Source organism: Pollachius pollachius (assembly GCF_949987615.1).
Source record: "Pollachius pollachius genome assembly, chromosome: 3".
In the NCBI taxonomy this organism is placed as follows: domain Eukaryota; kingdom Metazoa; phylum Chordata; class Actinopteri; order Gadiformes; family Gadidae; genus Pollachius; species Pollachius pollachius.
In genome coordinates, this window is record NC_136936.1 from 44,142,232 (window position 1) to 44,161,605 (window position 19,374).

Sequence of the window (19,374 nt, forward strand, 5' to 3'; positions counted from 1 at the left end):
TCTCAGGGTTTAGTTCTACAATTGGATACTGGTTTGGAGTCACTGGGTCACATGGCATGGAAGCTATTGAAAGAAATATGACCATTCCTGCATATTAATATTCATATAAAATAGAGGAAGTACTAAAATACCATAAAAAGTGGTGTGTCTTATTCTTAGGGTTTAGTTCTACAATTAGATACTGCTTTGGAGTCACTGGGTCACGTGGCATGGAAGCTATTGAATGAAATATGATCATTCCTGCATATTAATATTCATATAAAATAGAGGAAGCACTAAAATACCATAAAAAGTGGTGTGTCCTATTCTCAGGGTTTAGTTCTACAAGTGGATACTGGTTTGGAGTCACTGGGTCACGTGGCATGGAAGCTATTGAAAGAAATATGATCATTCCTGCATATTAATATTCATATAAAATAGAGGAAGCACTAAAATACCATAAAAAGTGGTGTGTCCAATTCTCAGGGTTTAGTTCTACAATTGGATACTTGTTTGGAGTCACTGGGTCACATGGCATGGAAGCTATTGAAAGAAATATGATCATTCCTGCATATTAATATTCATATAAAATAGAGAAAGCACTAAAATACCATAAAAAGTGGTGTGTCCTATTCTCAGGGTTTAGTTCTACAAGTGGATACTGGTTTGGAGTCACTGGGTCACGTGGCATGGAAGCTATTGAAAGAAATATGATCATTCCTGCATATTAATATTCATATAAAATAGAGGAAGCACTAAAATACCATAAAAAGTGGTGTGTCCTATTCTCAGGGTTTAGTTCTACAAGTGGATACTGGTTTGGAGTCAATGGGTCACGTGGCATGGAAGCTATTGAAAGAAATATGATCATTCCTGCATATTAATATTCATATAAAATAGAGAAAGCAATAAAATACCATAAAAAGTGGTGTGTCCTAATCTTAGGCTTTAGTTCTACAATTGGATACGGGTTTGGAGTCACTGGGTCACGTGGCATGGAAGCTATTGAAAGAAATATGATCATTCCTGCTTATTAATATTCATATAAAATAGAGGAAGCACTAAAATACCATAAAAAGTGGTGTGTCCTATTCTCAGGGTTTAGTTCTACAAGTGGATACTGGTTTGGAGTCACTGGGTCACGTGGCATGGAAGCTATTGAAAGAAATATGATCATTTCTGTATATTAATATTCATATAAAATAGAGAAAGCACTAAAATACCATAAAAAGTGGTGTCTCCTATTCTCAGGGTTTAGTTCTACAAGTGGATACTGGTTTGGAGTCACTGGGTCACGTGGCATGGAAGCTATTGAAAGAAATATGATCATTCCTGCATATTAATATTCATATAAAATAGAGGAAGCAATAAAATACTATAACAAGTGGTGTGTCTTATTCTTAGGGTTTATTTCTACAATTGGATACTGGTTTGGAGTCACTGGGTCACATGGCATGGAAGCTATTGAAAGAAATATGATCATTCCTGCATATTAATATTCATATAAAATAGAGGAAGGAATAAAATACTATAACAAGTGGTGTGTCTTATTCTAAGGGTTTAGTTCTACAATTGGATACTGGTTTGGAGTCACTGGGTCACGTGGCATGGAAGCTATTGAAAGAAATATGATCATTCCTGCATATTAATATTCATATAAAATAGAGAAAGCACTAAAATACCATACAAAGTGGTGTGTCCTCTTCTTAGAGTTTAGTTCTACAATTGGATACTGGTTTGGAGTCACTGGGTCACATGGCATGGAAGCTATTGAAAATACTGCAAGTATTTTGTATTGATATATTTACGTGAAGTAATTTATTGACGGTCCCTAAATCAGTTTCCAGCGATTCACCGCGAGGCTCTGCGAGGTGCGCTAACCGTTCTCCTGCTGCTATTGTCGGGCAAATCTCCGTGAAGTCGCGGCTGGAACTGGACTGAATATCCGTCGAATATCCAACCTAAAACTAACTTCACCGTGGTCACTTGCATACGGCACCCATTGTGACAAACCACTTAAACCAACTTTTGTGATAGATCTAATACATCGCATACCTTTCCTAACGTACCACCCGTTCAAACTCAATCGCGTGTGTTTTTGTGCGCGTGTGGCCGTGGGTTTGTGTGTGTGTGCGCGCGCGTGTGTGGATGTGTGTGTGTGTGTGCGTGTGCGTGTGTGTGTACACCTCGGGGCTGGGATTTCGGGTTAAATATTCAAAATGGCGGACGGAGGAGCAGCGAGTCAAGATGAGAGTTCAGGACCAGGTAATCATTACAGCATTTTACATATTCATACTCATATTCAAACTCTCTAACCTCCATCTAAAATGCATAGAATAAAGGCGAGAAGAGGGTGTTCGGACCAAACATGTGTGCCTACACGTTGTCCGAGTTTATGTACAGCTAGTTGTAATTTGACAGAGGAGGAAACGGCTATTGCAGTGCGACGGCGAATAACAGGGGAAAACATGCCTCCCTTTGTGTGTTTAGTCCGATGTACGCCGCTACATATTCATACCTCTGTCGACAAATACAATTTAGCATATTTTATTAGTCATCGGTCGAAGAGAGCGTGGTTGCCTCGCGTCCTATTAAACCATTTCACAAACACAATTTGATGTAAATCGGGCTGCTAGCAGGCTAACATTAGCTCTGCAGCTAGGGCTAACCAGGTCGGCTTTGTGTTGATGCGCACAGTGGTGGCACACACAAGCTTTTGAAAGAGGTTTGCATATTCATTTTTTGGTGAGCGCGCAGTGGTTGCGCTTCGATGTTTGCGATCGTATTTATGGGGTGAAACTGGTTTACATACAGCGCCAGGCTCAAACGACACTCTTGTTAGGATTCAGCGCGATGTTGTTTTTTTTTTGTAGCTGTTCGTTTTTTCTTTCAGCCTTTTGTGCTCGATGCAGGCTCTGTAGAGCCTGTTGTGTTATTCATGTGGGCCTCCGCCGAACACACTGCGGAGTTCAGCATGTTCTATCCTCCTCTCCTGTTCTCTCGCTCGCCTTTAGTGTTGAGATAGATAGCGAAGGGCGACGTTAGAGAATAACTCAAAAACCATACTTTTGGCTATAATCCTGTACCTTTTTTAATTTGTGTGGAGATTTTCTGTCGGATCAGTTTTTAATTCAACTTCAATGCCATGAAAAAGTGGTAGCTGTTTAGTGTTAAGTGAAAGACAACTATTATTACAGCAGTTTTAGTCAATACTTTTTTTTCGTTTTAGTTGTGCTGGTCACCAACCAAGGAATATTATAATTTTCCTAGTGTTTTTGTTTACGCTTATATTGTTTATACATGAATCATCCGATACTTCAACTTAATTCAATACTTTATATTATTACTTTTGTGTAAACACAACAACTCTCTGCAGTTGAGGCGTTCAGTGGCGTATAACTGTCAACGTATGGCCACATCAGTTATCAGAATTTGAATAGGGGTTCAACAGTTGTACCTGTGTAGTTTCCTTTCGCTCTAGGGAAGGGTAGTGAGGCCTACTTTCCGAAGGCCACAATAGCTAGCAGGGCATTCTCATTCACTCTTGTCTAAAGGCAGGACAAGACATGGCTTGCAGACGTTACCACATGAATCCCCCCCCCCCCCCCCCCCCCCCCCCCCCAACGCTGCAGTTTGAAACCTGGGCTTAGACGAACCAGCCTTGAATCAGATATGGATACACTGCTCTTGGCTGTATTTACTCAATTACCGCAACTACTCTGTGCTTCATACAGTTTGTCTTAATGTTTGTGGTAACACACTTTCTATTTGTTTTCCTATTATTTGTCCTTACCTTATTCATTACTTTCTCAATGCACTGAAAAGATGGCAACGCTTTGATTGATTGGGTAAATATATGTTGCATAAATGCAACCTCCTTAATGGAAATAGGGCAGATTTCTTTTTCCAACAGTAGATAAATGCTTCCCCCCCACTGCCATAAATGTGCAAATGTCCAAAAACGTTATGTTTACAGTAAGGACATTTTCCCTCACACATTAGGATGAATTCTTAAATGTTGTTACTCTTCTAGTTTCTTTTTTTCAAAGACTAATTGTGTCATCCTCCGACTTTACTCTTTTCTCATTTAATCAGTTTTACAGTTCTACCCTTATTCCATCCGTGGAGTTCCATTATGAATATTCATTAATGTAAACAGAGTTGTCATGAATAATGCATCATTCCCTGTAATAGATTCAGGTCTTGGCATCTGAAAGTATTGAGAAGCACTACATGAAGGCTCTGGTTAGACGAGCTGTCTGAGAGTGGAGTTTGAGAATCAAACTAATAGGGTCACAGCCACTTCTCGACTGTAACAAAGTTGAGCGTCATCTAAGGCACATTTTAACACAGTGTTTTATTCTGAGCGCAGAGAGTACAGCTGAAATCTGTAGCGGTGACAAAGCACACAGGCAGTCGGATCAAAAGTCTCTTTTAGAACACAACAAAGCATGCCACCCACTCAAATTTGTTTGGTTTTTCAATCCATGCCATTTATTAAACCTTGATTGTCAGAGAGAACATATGCACATTTATAATTTGGAATATAAGTACTCTATGGCACAATTTTGGCCAAAGGATATTGTCAGTCACACTTAAAACTACTTCTTATGAACTACTGTGTACCCCAAACTCGTGGGAAAATATTTTAGTAGAGGTATTAGAAGATTGTTATGGTTATTCTAGTCAGCAGGAATTATTATTGGTTGTTAAATCAATAAGCTTATTCTTCTTTGTAGGTGTAAAAAAAAACAACACATATCATCCATATGGTATAAGGGTAAAAGACGTAACGAATTGTAACGGAGACGCCCAAACCAGAGCCATAACATACTTAGTGGATTCATTCTTATTTTTTTCATCATCAAAGTATGTTTAGTAAACCTTTAATACCTGACCACAAACACTACATGATGTGTAGGACTCTTTACACTTTGATCAGTGAACATTATCCTCCAGACAGATCAACATTTAACTCATTTCTATTCGGCCAGATAGATGGCCCTGGAAATGGGAGCAAGAGAAGCGTTTCCCCTCTCCACTTCAACATGGTTGGTTGAGTTGAATGTGGAGGTGCTAATTTTTTTTTTTTCTTCTCATCTCATGCTGAAACTCTCTGCCCATGTTAACGTCGCTGCCATATACCGCCGGCCTTTCAATGTAACGGCACTAATGAGCTAGCTATTTAAAATTCTCTTTGCAGGATATTTGTATAATGCATTGTTCCGTAGCAGCCAGCAGGGCTTTCAGCCATAGTTCAGTAGCAGCACGTGAGCGAAACATCTTGGTAGAAAAAGGTTTTGATTTTCATACCACCTCATTCTTTATTTCCTCAAATAATTGCTTGTGTGTTGGCATTGTGTAACGGTGCAAAAATAAATAGTCTCTTTTACAGCTTTTACTTACTTTTTCCAGAGCGATACCTTTTGCCCTGTGTCCCGTCAGGTAAAGCAGCTTTCTCTCCACTCGTTGTAGATCAACAATATTCTTGAACAGGAAGAAAGGGGGGGTTTGTGTGGTACCTGGTGTTTCTAGTGTTTTGTTATATATTACCATAGGAGGGGGCATGAAGTTTAGCAACAGGTTTTGCAGTGTACTTCCTCTATCTGTTTGTAACCGTTTGTCCTTTGCAATCTCGTTAAACAGTAACTATCTGGGCTTCACTGTGACAACTTCACCTTGTCAACTGGGCTACACAAGCCTGGTGTATCGTAGTGGCTTGGTACAGAGGAATTGGCTTTTACTGGTATTAGCTGTGTAGAAGCTGTGTTGTCCTTCAGTCTAGTTAGTTGTTCCAGGCAGAATAACAATGAGTCCGATGGCGGGGTATCACCACGGCAGCCTTGTCTCCCTGTCATGTTAACTCTCAGAACATGTTTAAAATGAATTTTAAAAGGCTGGGAAATGAAACACTAATGGAATTTAAAGCTAATCTAAATATGCTAATCTCCAAGCACTTCATAAACATTGCCAGCGAAAAACCTGACGCCCACTCTCTGTAGTTACTCACTGTGGAATGCCTTAGCCACAGGGGGTCCAGCAGTAATGACAGACTTGTGCTGGATTAATGTGCAGTTATTTATTTCCATTTGAGCGAGTCCCCCTCTGCCTCCCCTCCTTCCCCATTAATAGTTGAGCCCAGTTTCCATGGCTGCGGGAGGTGCTCTGCTTGGGCAGAGCAGTCGCCGACGTGCTCAGACCCCGTCAACAGGCCCCACGTTGCATTCTGGGATATCTCCAACCCTTTACCTGCTCTTAGCTAATTACTTCTTTTTTTTTTCTGCCTTGCACTCAAGCAATAATTGGTCTTTGGCTGCTGCTTCCTGGGCCCGCACGATGGCACCGAGTGCTGTTTGGAGCACTTTTTTCTCCTGTGCCCTCCTTATTCTGCCGTTTTTTTTATCGTCCTCCAAAAGCCATCCAATTAATATGATAATGAGCTGATAAATATTTATAGCGGTTTAAATTATGCAGAAAGCTTTCGGAGCCTGGTGTGAAATGCGTTGCTCACAGGACTTCAAAGCCTTGCATCGCTAACGAGGCTGGGGCAGATTTGCATACGGCTTTAATCAGCTGAATACTGATTATGCTTCATTATAGTTTGAGGGAGGGGGCGGAGGAGGCTGCCAGCTGCACTTGTCGTTAGTTTCATTCCTGCGACCAGAGGGAGAGTGTGAGAGGGAACTTTTACGAAGTCGTGACAATCTTGGCACATATGAGAGAGCGAAAGAGAGAGACAGCGAGAGGGACAGAAAAAGGGTGTGTGTGTGTGCAAAGTAGGGTCTGTAATAGTGGGTGTCCGAAAGGGAAGAAGAAAAGAGAGTTGGGAGGGCAAAGCCAAGGGGAGCTGTTTGCCTAAACCCTCTCGGCTTTCCCAGCTTGCATATCCTAGTGTTGCTCAGTGGACCGTGAGGTGGACACTGCCGCTGTGTCTGTGTGCAGCTCTAGCTGTGTATTAGACTCTGCTCGCTGACCACTGGAGAGTGAAAAGAGAGGGAGAGAAGCAGGTGGAGGGAGTTCGGTCTGTGGCTTTGCGAAGCACAGGCTGTTTCTGTAGCTTGTGTTTTTGCACGGTTGCAGGAATAACAGTTGGATCAGAAGTGGGTAAGTTTGTTAATCGTTTGGCTGTTTGTGTGTTTTTTTTAGAAGGTTCGATGGTTTGACATATCAAGGTATTTTAAATGGGAGACTTGGTGACTCTATTCTCAATGGGCAGTTTTGTGGCATATCGGTAGAGGGCATTGTGGTCCAAGAGGTGTGAGGATGTTGATGGGACTTGTGCTTCTGTTAAAAGTGATGAGGGCAACAGGAGGAATGCGTGTGACTCGGGTCAAGCCCCTGTACACGAACACCCGCTGCCTCTGTGTTATGTGTTGTGACGAGGTTGCTCATTATCCCTCTCGTTCACCTCTTGCAGATTCTAAAATGAGTAATCACTCGCAAACGACTAAATGTGCAATGGCGAGTGGTGACGGAAACACAGGTGAGTGATCACAGCTCTTTCTCCTTTTTTTTTTTTCGCGCTACGTGGACAAATTGTTACAGACACAGATACACGGCCTGTTCAACAGGTTGCGAAATTGGAAACTGAAATTGGCCATTATTTTTTTGAGCAAGAGTGAAACAATCCGTTTGGTGTGGGGCACTTGAACTTCTCTTGCACTTGCTCATTATGGAAATTAAAAGGATGGCAGCCGTCCAACCTACTTGTTACACAATCGTCTTTTGGTAATTTAAATGTTTCGACCACAGAGCCTCTTTTTGGTCACTGTTATCAGATTCAATGTCCACTCTTTGGTGCTGGTGGACTAAATCGTAATATCCATTAATGAACATAGATTGGATCATTTAGGGCAGTCTCAAACTATACATTATTGTGTAATGATTTAGCTGAATAGTCTCAAACTATACATTATTGTGTAATGATTTAGCTGAATGGTATTGCATGATGTTGATATGATATGGAGCATTCATTGTCCTTTAGCAGTTTACAGGTGAATACAACCATGGCGCATCCTTTTTTTTTCCTCCAATAAATAGCAATAAACACAAAGTAGGGTTGGATTTGACATCAAGTTATACTTAGATAAACCAATTTGTTTTTATTCAATCTACGAACCTAAGGCCAGCAGAACACGGCACAGTATTGCATGATTCCTAGCTGAAAGAATTAAGAGTCCAGACAGCATGAATGTTCCCTCTCTTGACCCCATAACATAATTCAGGATCTTTTATAACCCCCGATACACATTTAACTGTTGTTATTTTTGAACTTGAAGGTATCGTCGTTAATGAGCAGACTGTCCTCTGTCCTCAGGAGCCCAGACAAACGGACTGGACTATTCGAGGAGCATACCAACCACATGTGCAATCACTAACGCACACGCACAAGCCCTTCTCCAACAGGTAACACGCACACACACACGCGAGCGTACACCCACACGGTCCTTCAGCAAGAGCGTCACATATAATACTATGTATTACATTAACTATAGTTTCGTTGTTTGTACAGAATCAGGGCTAGACTGTGACAGGGTTGCCACTTCTCAGAAAATGCCTTCATAAAGGCTACATTCAAGGTTTAGACTGAAGCTTAATTGTTACACTGGGGGTAAGGTGTAAAGTTTGAATATGGACATGCTGATGCACCCAACCAGGAAGACTTTATTGAAATTAGCCTGGCTCTCTGGGTGTCGCCTGGCAACAAGGCAGATTAATCAACCCTGTATGCTAATTAGCTGCTTTGCGGTTGCTCGGAAACAGATGTCGGAGAATATGCAAATCTATGCAGAATTTACATGCACTGCATAACAGTTATTTTAATTAGCATCTCAACTTCCCCGTCTCAAAAGGCTGCAGTAGTTTTTTTATCTTTTTTTTTTTACACTTTCTCACTTGCATTTTTATGATAATCCTTTTCTCTTCAGAAATAAAAAGCCCTATGCTGAGAGCACTGTTATGCTGGAAATATGAGATAACTTTAACGTTATCTCTCAATGCCAATACGATTGGGACAGTGGCACAGAATTCCTCCCTTCTCAATTAAATTTCCCCAGCCCGTGGTTTAATTAAAACCTCAATTTAATTAGATTATTTTAATAGGCCTATGCTATTGTTTGATGCTACAAAACAGTGCTTTAGCCGCTTTATCGTGTGTGTGTGTGTGTGTGTGCGCACGTACGTACATGCGTGCGTGTGCGCAGGCTGTGCTCTAAGTCCTCCACTCTGTGCTCTGCCCCCACTAGTCAATGTCAGAAGACACAGCTCTTCCGACCTCCGTCCAGCAGAATGCGTTGCCTCAGACCCAGCTAATGCTGGCAGGGGGACAGATAGCGGGAGTAAGTGGCATGCTGACTGGTCGTTTGAATAGCAAGGCCCCGGCCGGGCATCTGGGCTCAGATCGATCACACGGTCTCTGACCCCGATCCCCTGGCGAGGGCCGTCCCCTCCCACCCCCCACTCCATGTCCAGGCGCTTCTCCTTGGCACATGCCGGAAGATGGACATTGTCCACGTCCTGAGACGCCGATGATGCCCTTCAAAAGCTCCATCCCGCATTGTCTGGATTTCATCTCTGTCCTCCTCATTCTGATCTCGGGTTGAATCTGTGGCTGTGATGGAGAGGCCACCTGTCTGTCACTCATGTACTGTAGACGCTCATGACGCTCTTCATGCATGTGGTCCAGCATTTACAAGCTCAGCCGCACCGGGTTCACTTCCATTAGCCTGACCTCTGCGTAGCCCGCCCGTCTCCATACGGTCGTGTGTGTGTGTGTGTTGTCTCGCGGCCGAACTCCGTGGTGAAACATTTAAAGCGATGAGTTAAGCCATTAACTCTCCTCCTTTCTCCCGCTAGTTGACCCTGAGTCCAGCGCAGCAGCAGATGCTGATCCAGCAGGCCCAGGCCCAGCTCCTGGCTGCGGCCGTGCAGCACTCAGCCAACCAGCAGAACAGCACCACGGGTGCCAGCATCTCAGCCTCCGCTGCCACGCCCATTACCCAGCTGTCCCAGCCCATCCAGATCACCTCGGTAAGGGAGACACTTTCACACACTCACTCGCTCATTCACTTACATGTCTTGACTTGGACCTCACAAAATTGTACTATATGTATTAGGTTTTGGCGGTCGTCTATATTTTCGCCTCTATAATGTTTCTTCTAGATTGTCCATTCACAATCCAATCGCCAGGGAGTGGCGGGAGGAGGGGTGGGGGAGTTATATCAACTAAGCAATACAGTTAAAGTTACGTGGATAAACATCGACCAAAGTGTGAACATTTTATTTAAATTCCATGGACATCGAGTTGACAATAACTCCAAAAAACATTCACAAGTCAACAATATGAACGCATAGTGCAATGTTTGGAGAGTCTACGAGCGCTCAGTCTTCAAGTATACGATCCGTGTGCTTGCGTGTGTTTTTTTATTTCTTGTGAAATGGTGCTGGTTATTTTAGTTTGTGGCGGTTCTGATTGTTGGTGTCTCCGCAGCAGCTTCAGCAGCTACAACAGCAGAATCTGGGTATGCCCCAGTATGTCCTGGTGCAGCCCGGACACCACATCGCTACGTCACTGCAGCCCACGCAGTTCATCATCTCACAGACGACGCAGGGCCAGCAGAGTACGTAGCGCTCCCCCGGGGTCTAGGAAACGCGTGCATTCTAGTGGCTGACGTGCACTCAACAAGAATAATGATGAATTTCGAAGTGTGCAGCCCTATTTGTTTTGCCATGGTAAACAGCTCTAGGTGAATAAGATTGCAAGAGAAATGCACATAATACAAGATGCATATCGAAGTAAAACTAGAATAAAGATGCGATACATTACAATACTAGGAACACTAAAATACTATACTTGTAAAACCTTTTGTAAATATAGTATAGTATTACATGCAAGTTTAAGTATTGCTCTTTCATGAGATAAGTTGCACTTTATTCATTTATTTACCCCTAGAAGGGGAACCGGAAGCAAGCGCATGCATAAATGAGTGCATCCTGACTGTTTGTAGGTCTGCCTTTCTTTGACTCTGCAGCGCTCTTGCAAGGCACGAGTCTTTTAACTCAACTACCTCAAAGCCAAGCCAACCTCCTGCCGTCTCAACAGAGCATCTCTCTGACCACTCAGGTACCTACCTCCGGGCTGCTGTCCCCTTGTCAAAGTGTGTTGCCTATGAGGGGTTTGTTCGGTTTGTGGGGCCGCCGACGAGCCTGATCCAGTGATCCACGGCTTCTGCGTCAGCGGCGTCTGTGTTCTCCTTGAAGACCGCCCGTCGGGAATAGGCTAGCTTAGAGAACAACGTGACCGAGGTCTACTTTGAAGTCCTTTTCATCGCACTGCCTTTTTGATATGGCTCACTAAAAGGCATTTCCATAGACATTTCAAAGCTTTTATGTCAAAACCTTGTTCCCCAGCTTTGTACCGTCAGGATGCGGGGTACGCATTTTCTTGTCCGTAATTTTTCACATTTTCTTCACCACCATGTGTGATATTGAGATGAGCAACACTGTTTTTCATGCGATACCACAATATTGACATTGTGATGTTGTTTAATTATTCAGTGCACATGAGGTCATCTTGATAACTGATCTAGTAATGTGAATATGGGATGACCTCACCATTTCAGTAGGCTAAAAGCATTGTAATAACTGCAGAAATGTGGTTGATATATTGTGGAGAAGCATTTCAAGAACGTAAAGTTGATAAAAAGTGTCATATTGCACTGATTGTTTTAGCTTTACCTGGTTTTGACATTGATGCAACGCATAGTGAGTCCACGGTTATCATTGAGCGTAACAATAACGATCATGGTTTGTGCTTTCAGCCTGCTACACCGACCCGTACGATGACATCCACCCCTCTCCAGTCCCTCCCTCACAGCCTGACACCCCCAAAACGGCTGGACACCCCCATCCTGGAAGAGCCCAGTGACCTGGAGGAGCTAGAGCAGTTTGCCAAGACCTTCAAACAGAGACGCATCAAGCTAGGCTTCACACAGGTACAGGCTGACGGCATTAAGCTCACCGCACTGAAATAATGGAGCCAGCTGTAATGGAAACCTATTGTTAAACATAGTCTTCCTTTTTGGAAACCGTCTATAATGTTGGTTAATGGCTTGCAAAGTTGCTTTATCTATGAATATTTCTATACATGTATTACTAAGAATCTTCATAATGATAATACAATTATTAAACCCCATGCAAAATATCAAATTTTACCACTAGATGGCATCAAGTATGAGTGATGAGTTTAAATGATCCGCTTTTATCACAGAGCTAATTATACTTTGCACAGGGGCCAGCAGGTCCCTCAGTGCATCTGCTATTTCTCACTGCCTGTCTTTTCTTCTCTCCAAACCAGGGGGACGTGGGCCTGGCCATGGGGAAGCTTTATGGCAACGACTTCAGCCAGACCACCATCTCCCGCTTCGAGGCCTTGAACCTGAGCTTTAAGAACATGTGCAAACTCAAGCCCCTGCTGGAGAAGTGGCTCAACGACGCAGGTTAGTGAGCCAGCTCTACATTTTGTGAATCTGTGCCCCCCCCACACTTACCCCACAACTACTCCTCAACCAATCTATAATATCGGTCGGGTACGGCCAGACTCAAAGTTGGCGTTTCACGCTCTTTGGTAGGTCTGTATAACTTGAAAGATTTCCCGGCCCTGGAGAGGTCCCGGCGGATCCGTTGCCTGCTGGTCCTTTACCTCTCCCTCCGTCCCTTGTGCCCGTGCTGTTTGTGCAGAGAACCTGTCATCTGACCAGTCCCTGTCCAGCCCCAACTCCCTGGGCTCCCCCGGCCTGGGCATTGAGGGGCTCAACCGCCGGCGCAAGAAAAGGACCAGCATTGAGACCAACATCCGCGTGGCCTTAGAGAAGAGCTTTATGGAGGTAAGAGTCTCGGTGGGCATGGACTGTAGCAGCTGAGTGAATACTATCTTTTTTTTTTTATTCAAATGTTACTACTTATCATCTTTAATTGTACTTGTATTGTGTTTAATATTTTGATGCTGATTAGTGTAGTCAGGCAATCTAAAATGAGCTTGAATATAAGCCAGAGGGGAAGAGCACATCTGACTTGGAACAGCCTTCGTGGACTATCCTGGGTCTTTTGTATTTTTAATTGCCTTTGGCAGATGGCACTGATGCGGCAGAAAATTCTACTGCATCAATGATGTGTTACTGCTCGCCAGATTGGACCGCATTCTTCTCATTCAAATCAATTAGGACTATTCTAGTATCATCCAGGCTGGGACTGGGTGAATGATGCTGTGGATTACACACCATCATTCTGTGGGTTTTATCTGACCCGCAGACTTGAGCTTTAATAGTTATGTACGTTGCCCCGCTCAGTTTTTTTTTATTAAAAAGGCAGCCAGCATCGATTTTATAAGTCGGTAATTGGCACATTAAGTTCCAGACAATGTATCCGTTAATCAAACAAACTCTGAAACGCGATTTCTCCATTTGTGCGTTGGTCTGATGCCGTTTGTGTGGGTGTATGTGCGTGCCTGGCAACGTAAGGTTTATTGTCGGTCCCAGACTTACATGGCGTCTCTGGCTCTTTCTCCTCTTGAAGCAAAACCAAAAGCCTACATCGGAGGAGATCACAATGATCGCCGACCAGCTCAACATGGAGAAGGAGGTGATCCGGGTCTGGTTCTGCAACCGCCGTCAGAAGGAGAAGCGTATTAACCCCCCCAGCAGCTGCCACTCTGTGGGCCACACCCCCATCAAAACAATCTTCAACCCCAGCAGTCCTCTGGTATGAACACAGTCTCCTCGTATAGTACAGTAGAATGCATCGTGGGACTATTTTATCGTAGGTACTGCCCCCATTTTGAAAAGGGAGTTCATCCTGAACAAAAGTAAACACGCCATATCCCAGGCTAATCTAAACTTTGTTTTGCTAAGTCTCACATGAGAAACATTGTGGTAGTCTCAAACACGAGTGTCTCCCCATTATGTTGAATCATTTCACAATTAATAACTTGAAGATCAACCGAACACCATTGCGGCCAACATTCCTATGGTCCTGTCCTTTCAAATCGGAGGTACATTTCTGCCACATTGTGTCTGGTTGTGGGTGTTGCCATCGTTTTGCCCTAGAGAAATCGGTTGAATAAAAGGGCTTTGGGGTTGTCCACAACGCCTGCCTGCGCATCACACACACAGAATGCCGGGGAAACCTGCCTTGATCGCAATGTTGTTTCTGAGTGTCCCTCTCCTCCCTCCTGCATAGGTGGCCAGCACAGCAAGCCTTGTGAGCAGTCCCACTCTGACCACCCCCACCACCCTGACTGTGAACTCAGTGATGCCCCTGTGTAGCACCAGTGTCTTCACAGGTGCGTGTCTTGTCCGTGTGCGTTTGACTCAGACAGGTCTAGCCATTATAGCTACAAGAAGAATGCTCTGTAAAATAAATATATTATTATTAGTATTATGATTATAGGTGCCTCTATGGGGAATTCTGCATTGGCGTGTGTGTGTGTGTGTGTGTGTGTGTATAAATAACCTGCTATACCTCTCCATACCCTGCCCCTTCTACCTGCAAAGGCACCACCATGGGCATGACCAACACGGCCTCGGTCATCTCAACCACGCCCATGGTGACCACCATGGCCAGCTCGCCGGTGCTCAGCCCGTCAGTGGTGAGCCTTCACTCGGAGGCGAGCAAGGCCAGCGCTCACGAGCACATGGTCATCACGCCCACGTCCCTCGCCGCCACGTTCAGCGGTGGCGGCCAAGTGATGGTGTCTGCGTCCGGGCTGTCGGCCGCCCTGCAGAACGCCGCCCAGTTACCCAACAGCTTCGCCGCCATGGCCGCCGCAGCCGGACTCAACCCGGGGCTCATGGCGTCCTCCCAGTTTGCGCAGGGGTACGTAACACGCCGTGCCTCACACAGGGTTTCCGCTTAGGTGCATTAGCTAAGATTTCAGGGTTGGAAAGAGAGACGAAGAGGGCACAATTTAGAAAAACAATCCAAAAAGGGCCCTTCCTTCCCTCCTTCCCTCCCTCCTCAGCTGTCGAGAGGTGTCCCATTCACCCACCACTGATTGACAGGGAAGCTGGATTCCTCATCACTGATTAGTCAGTCATTATTCTGGAGCGGTCTTAAACGTCTCCATTCAGAGGGACGGGAAGGCATTTCAAATAAAACCTCCTAAATCGTCTTCAGTGTACACATGATAATGTACACACTGAAGGTCCGTTATGGAGCTGCAGAGAGAATGATGCAGCACAGTGTAAGGCTAATCCCTCCATCCCTGGTATTTTATTGTTGCCATTCTTTCCTGTATGTTATGCCGTGTAGTAGCAAGTGTCATGTGACTGATATTAATCAGCCGGTTCCAGGTGAGTGCTGTGTTGACGCGTCTTCTCGCTGTGTGCCGACTGTTTCTGTGTGTGCAGGGGGGCGCTGCTAAGTCTCGGCCCTGGTGGTCTCGGAGGAGCCCTGGGTCCCACCCTCATGAGCAACAGCACCCTGGCCACACTGCAAGGTGTGTGGAGTGGCAAGTAACTTTAAATTACTCTCCATTCGACGCTCGGACATCCCCCCCCCCCCCCATAACGTACGCAAAACGCATCCATCTACAGCATGAGCCTCCCCTCGCCCCTCCAGTCGGTGCGGTCCTCTGCCCCGAGGAGCCACTCCCCCTCATGCCGCTGTCCTCCTGCCCACAGCTCTGACCTCCAGCGGCAGCCTGCCCATCACCTCGCTGGACGGCAACCTGCTGTTCGCCAACACCTCGGGGGGCAGCGCGCACAACCTGGTGACGGCGCCGCTCTTCCTCAACCCCCAGAACCTGTCGCTGCTCACCAGCAACCCCGTGAGCCTGGTGGCGGGCGGGGGGGCGGGCGGGGGCGCCCTGCAGCTCACCAGCGACGCCCACCACCAGGCCACCACCGCCGGCATGCCCGCCTCCACCATCACCACAGCCTCCAAGGCCCAGTGAGGCCTGCCCGCGCACCCGCCCCCCAACCGGGGCGACCGGAGGCCCCTCGTAGCGCGCACTGCCCCCGGGCCGTCCCACACGCCCCGTGCTGCGGGCCGGCCGCTGGGGGGTGTCGGAGGGAGCGGGGGAGTCGGAGTTTGACTGATATCGGCTCAACGCTTCGGTCCCGCTTTTTTCAATCCTCCTCCTTCTTCTACTCGTCCGTTCCTCCGACCCCCCCCCCCGCCTGTTGAAATGTCATTGTTTTCGCTGCCACCAAAAAGTAGTCCGCCTCTAACCCAGGTGAGACAGTCGTTGTCTTTTCTTTTTGTTTTCCTGCTACAGTGTCTCACACACCGTAGCCAGACTGGTTCTACCACAGACTACCGCTCCAAGCCCAGAGTCACTGTGGTACCGCTGAGCTGTTTGTCTTGTTCACTTTAATTTTTTTGTGAGTGTCTGTGTATGTATATCTATATAGATATATACTATATATCCTTTCTAATTCAGAATTAGCTCTGGAATACTTTCTAACCAAAAAGTCATGATTATTTGTTTTTCAACTTTCTAACCACCAAATTGTTAACCATTAACAATGCTCATCATCACTAAAGGGGGCTTGTGCGTCCCCCAAATAATAGTTTATCTATCGGGTACTGTTGGTCAGACCCTAAATCCATATCAAAGTTATGTTTTCCAGGACGTATTCTTTTGTTTTTTATGTTTTTCTTTTATCTATCTTTTCTTAGAACGTCTAAATCTAATTTCAACCTAAGATGAATCGTTCAACTCCTATATCACTTTCTAACCGTGGTTATAAGGCTTTAAAAACGAGTAATAAGTGGCCGATGTGACGCTTGTTGCTTTAAGGGTGTGAAGGAGCAGACGTGTCCCTTCAGTCCACTCTGTCTGTAAACACTGAGCTCTACACGTTGCAGCAGTGGCGTAACCGCCACCCAGTTGGCTTCTGTTTGTAAACTGGCTGTCTGGGCACCGACCAGACGGCCTGATCGGGGCTCGACTCCTCACGTCGAGAGCTTTAAAGCGGAGCCGCACACAGGCGGCACGTTCCGAACGAGGGTGTCGGCGAAGAAATATTATCGAATTGTTCTTATTATCCTTATTATTCTTAGTTGGTGATCGTGGTGGTTGAACTGGCGGGCTTCAGTGGGTGTGTGTGAAACCGGGTTCCCCCAGGGCCCCCAGTCACTAGAGGGCACAGGCTGTGCTGCAGTCGGCACGGGGGGGCCACGATCATCACGCTAACAGGTAGGTGGGTTGTTTTTTTTTGTTACCTGTTTTTTACGTACCGTCGTATCTACTTGTGCACAGTATCTGTACCAAAAAAAAAGGAACTGGATCAATGAGCTGCAGTCTGCCTGTTGTATGAGGCGTGAAAAATCTGTTGGCGTTTTTGTTTTTTAACGGTCCTTTTTTAGGCTGCAGTCGTTTGACTGGCTTACTTCAAGAAATACCAAAAATATTTGTTAAAACAATTGTGTAGTTTAGCATAGCCTAGTCGATATATTTATTAATACAAAATTTCTCATTGTCAACAAACTATAGAAATGCAATATTTTGATCATTTTCCAAAGATAACTTTTTAAGTTTTTTTCCTTGCTCAGCTTTTAATTGGCAGCACAAATGACCAAATATGGGTTTGGCAGGTCGGGGCATGAGGAAGCGGTTTCCTTCCGCTTAGTTTCTATAAATAACCTGGGTGGGAATTTTTAATGGTTTTATAATTTTGGGCCCTCTTTAATCTTGTTCGGTTCTCTCAGATTCCTACAGTGAACGTGGTCTAGGTTATTTTTAGTAGCGGTTTTGAACTATAATAACGCTTTTAGGAGAACTTGTCAGTTTTTGGTTGGATTTTTAAGTTTTCCAAAAGAAAAATAAGAGAAAATCTAGCCATAATACAAAAGCTTAAACCAAAGTGGTTTTTCTCATGCGCTGGTGTGCCTCCGATATCACGCATGTTACTGTTGACCGTTCCGTCAACCACCCCCCTCTTTCACTCATACTTGCGTTCTTCGGTGGTTGTTGTTGCTGCTTAATAGGGACCACAGGAAGAAAACTTAGCTTTAACCACTTGCTGCTTTCAGCGTCTATGAAAGCCTCGTCTGTTGGCGGGAGGACTGCTTGACCTCCTATAGCTTTACCGCTGCATCCTGGGAAATCCAGGTGCAGCGGACCAGCCCCCCCCCCCCCCCCCCCCCCCCCCCCCCCCCCCCCCCCCCCCACTGTGAGAGCGCAGGGAGCAGCAGATCAGTCTCCAAACCTGTCTTCTTGGAGACCACCTGCGCCACCCCTTCCCATTCCCCAACGTGCGTGTCGCTAAAGAGACACGGCGGTAGCTCGCTTGATTACACCTGCTAAACCACGCCTGTACAACGCCAAAGTATCCGACCCAACCTGTTAGACGAAGCAGTGCGGATAATGTGCTGCACCTTCAGCCCCCACCTCCTCCTCCTCCCTATCCCTTCTTGAATCTCCTCACAATTTTACTACTGCTAAAGAGGAGTCAAATTAACAGCCAACGGTGGTTATTCAAAACACTTGAGAGCAGTGAAATGTGTCCATTGAAGTCCTTCTTTCTACTGGCAAATTACTATTGTCTGAATATACCTCAGCAGCACTTAGACGCAAGGTTCTTTACTAGAAATGTCTTGGCTGGAGAAGCGGTGTGGAATGTACAAGCACTGTCTGGCTTGCCATTTCGAAATTGATAGTGAACCACGAATAATAATTAAAAAAATACTAAGACAACTTACTACTGCTATTTTCTAGTACTACTATTTATGAGGTATTTCCAGGTTAAACTGTTATTTTGCGATCCTTCTTGCCAAAGTGATAGCCTCTCTCTCCGCAGCCTGGCCGGTGTCTTGCTGCTCACGTTTCTGGCTCCTCAGACCAGCGTAGGCTCTGGGGACCGGTCCTCTGTTAGTGTTGTTTGTACCCAAGAGTTTGAAGAGTGCGCTAGCAAGGTGTACCCAGTAGCCATCATCACCATTGGGTTGTTACTGAAATATTTATCCGAGGAACGATGTAAGAATCAGATATCCTTTTTTTTTCTCTCTTCATTCTATACATATAAATATATATATATTCAACACATGTAAGATATATTCATATTTTATATTTGAACCAGTATGTTATCAAGACTGAATGTAGTGTTTAATCATTCGTACTAAAAAGAAAAAATCTTCCCCTAAATACTTCCTTTTTATTATTGCAAAATTAGCAGAACTTTTTTTGAAAACTGTCAAGACCAAAAAAGAAAGTACAAGAAGACTTGAGAACATGCTTGTTTGGGCACACAGGAGCCGCTGCCAGTTCTGTCTGTCTGTGTTTATAGGTGCAACCCTTTTCAGGGGCAGTGGCGAGTAAAGCCCTGCTCTGATTGGATGCACTGCATGGAAGTTGGGAAGATGGAGACTCACAAACCATTATCGTTCTTAATCTCA

The 19,374-nt window shown here is 45.0% G+C and overlaps 1 protein-coding gene across 10 annotated transcripts; it reads left to right on the forward strand.

Moving 5' to 3' along the window:
* Positions 1-2,198: 2,198 nt before the first annotated feature.
* pou2f1b (POU class 2 homeobox 1b) lies at positions 2,199-18,097 on the forward strand (the record flags this gene model as incomplete). Of its 10 annotated transcripts, none has more annotated exons than XM_079732654.1 (14): positions 2,199-2,244; positions 7,397-7,462; positions 8,297-8,385; positions 9,835-10,008; positions 10,469-10,598; positions 10,986-11,101; positions 11,799-11,972; positions 12,335-12,476; positions 12,718-12,863; positions 13,552-13,737; positions 14,215-14,317; positions 14,529-14,850; positions 15,384-15,484; positions 15,657-18,097. In XM_079732654.1, the coding sequence occupies 14 exons, from the start codon at positions 2,199-2,201 to the stop codon at positions 15,926-15,928; spliced, it is 2,067 nt and encodes a 688-aa protein (XP_079588780.1). In that variant the 3' UTR covers positions 15,929-18,097. The 10 variants fall into 10 exon arrangements, with proteins under 10 accessions (XP_079588780.1, XP_079588782.1, XP_079588777.1 ...); XM_079732656.1 differs by having other exon boundaries at positions 15,384-15,472; XM_079732651.1 differs by having other exon boundaries at positions 12,335-12,475; positions 12,708-12,863.
* Between the last annotated feature and the right edge of the window lie 1,277 nt (positions 18,098-19,374).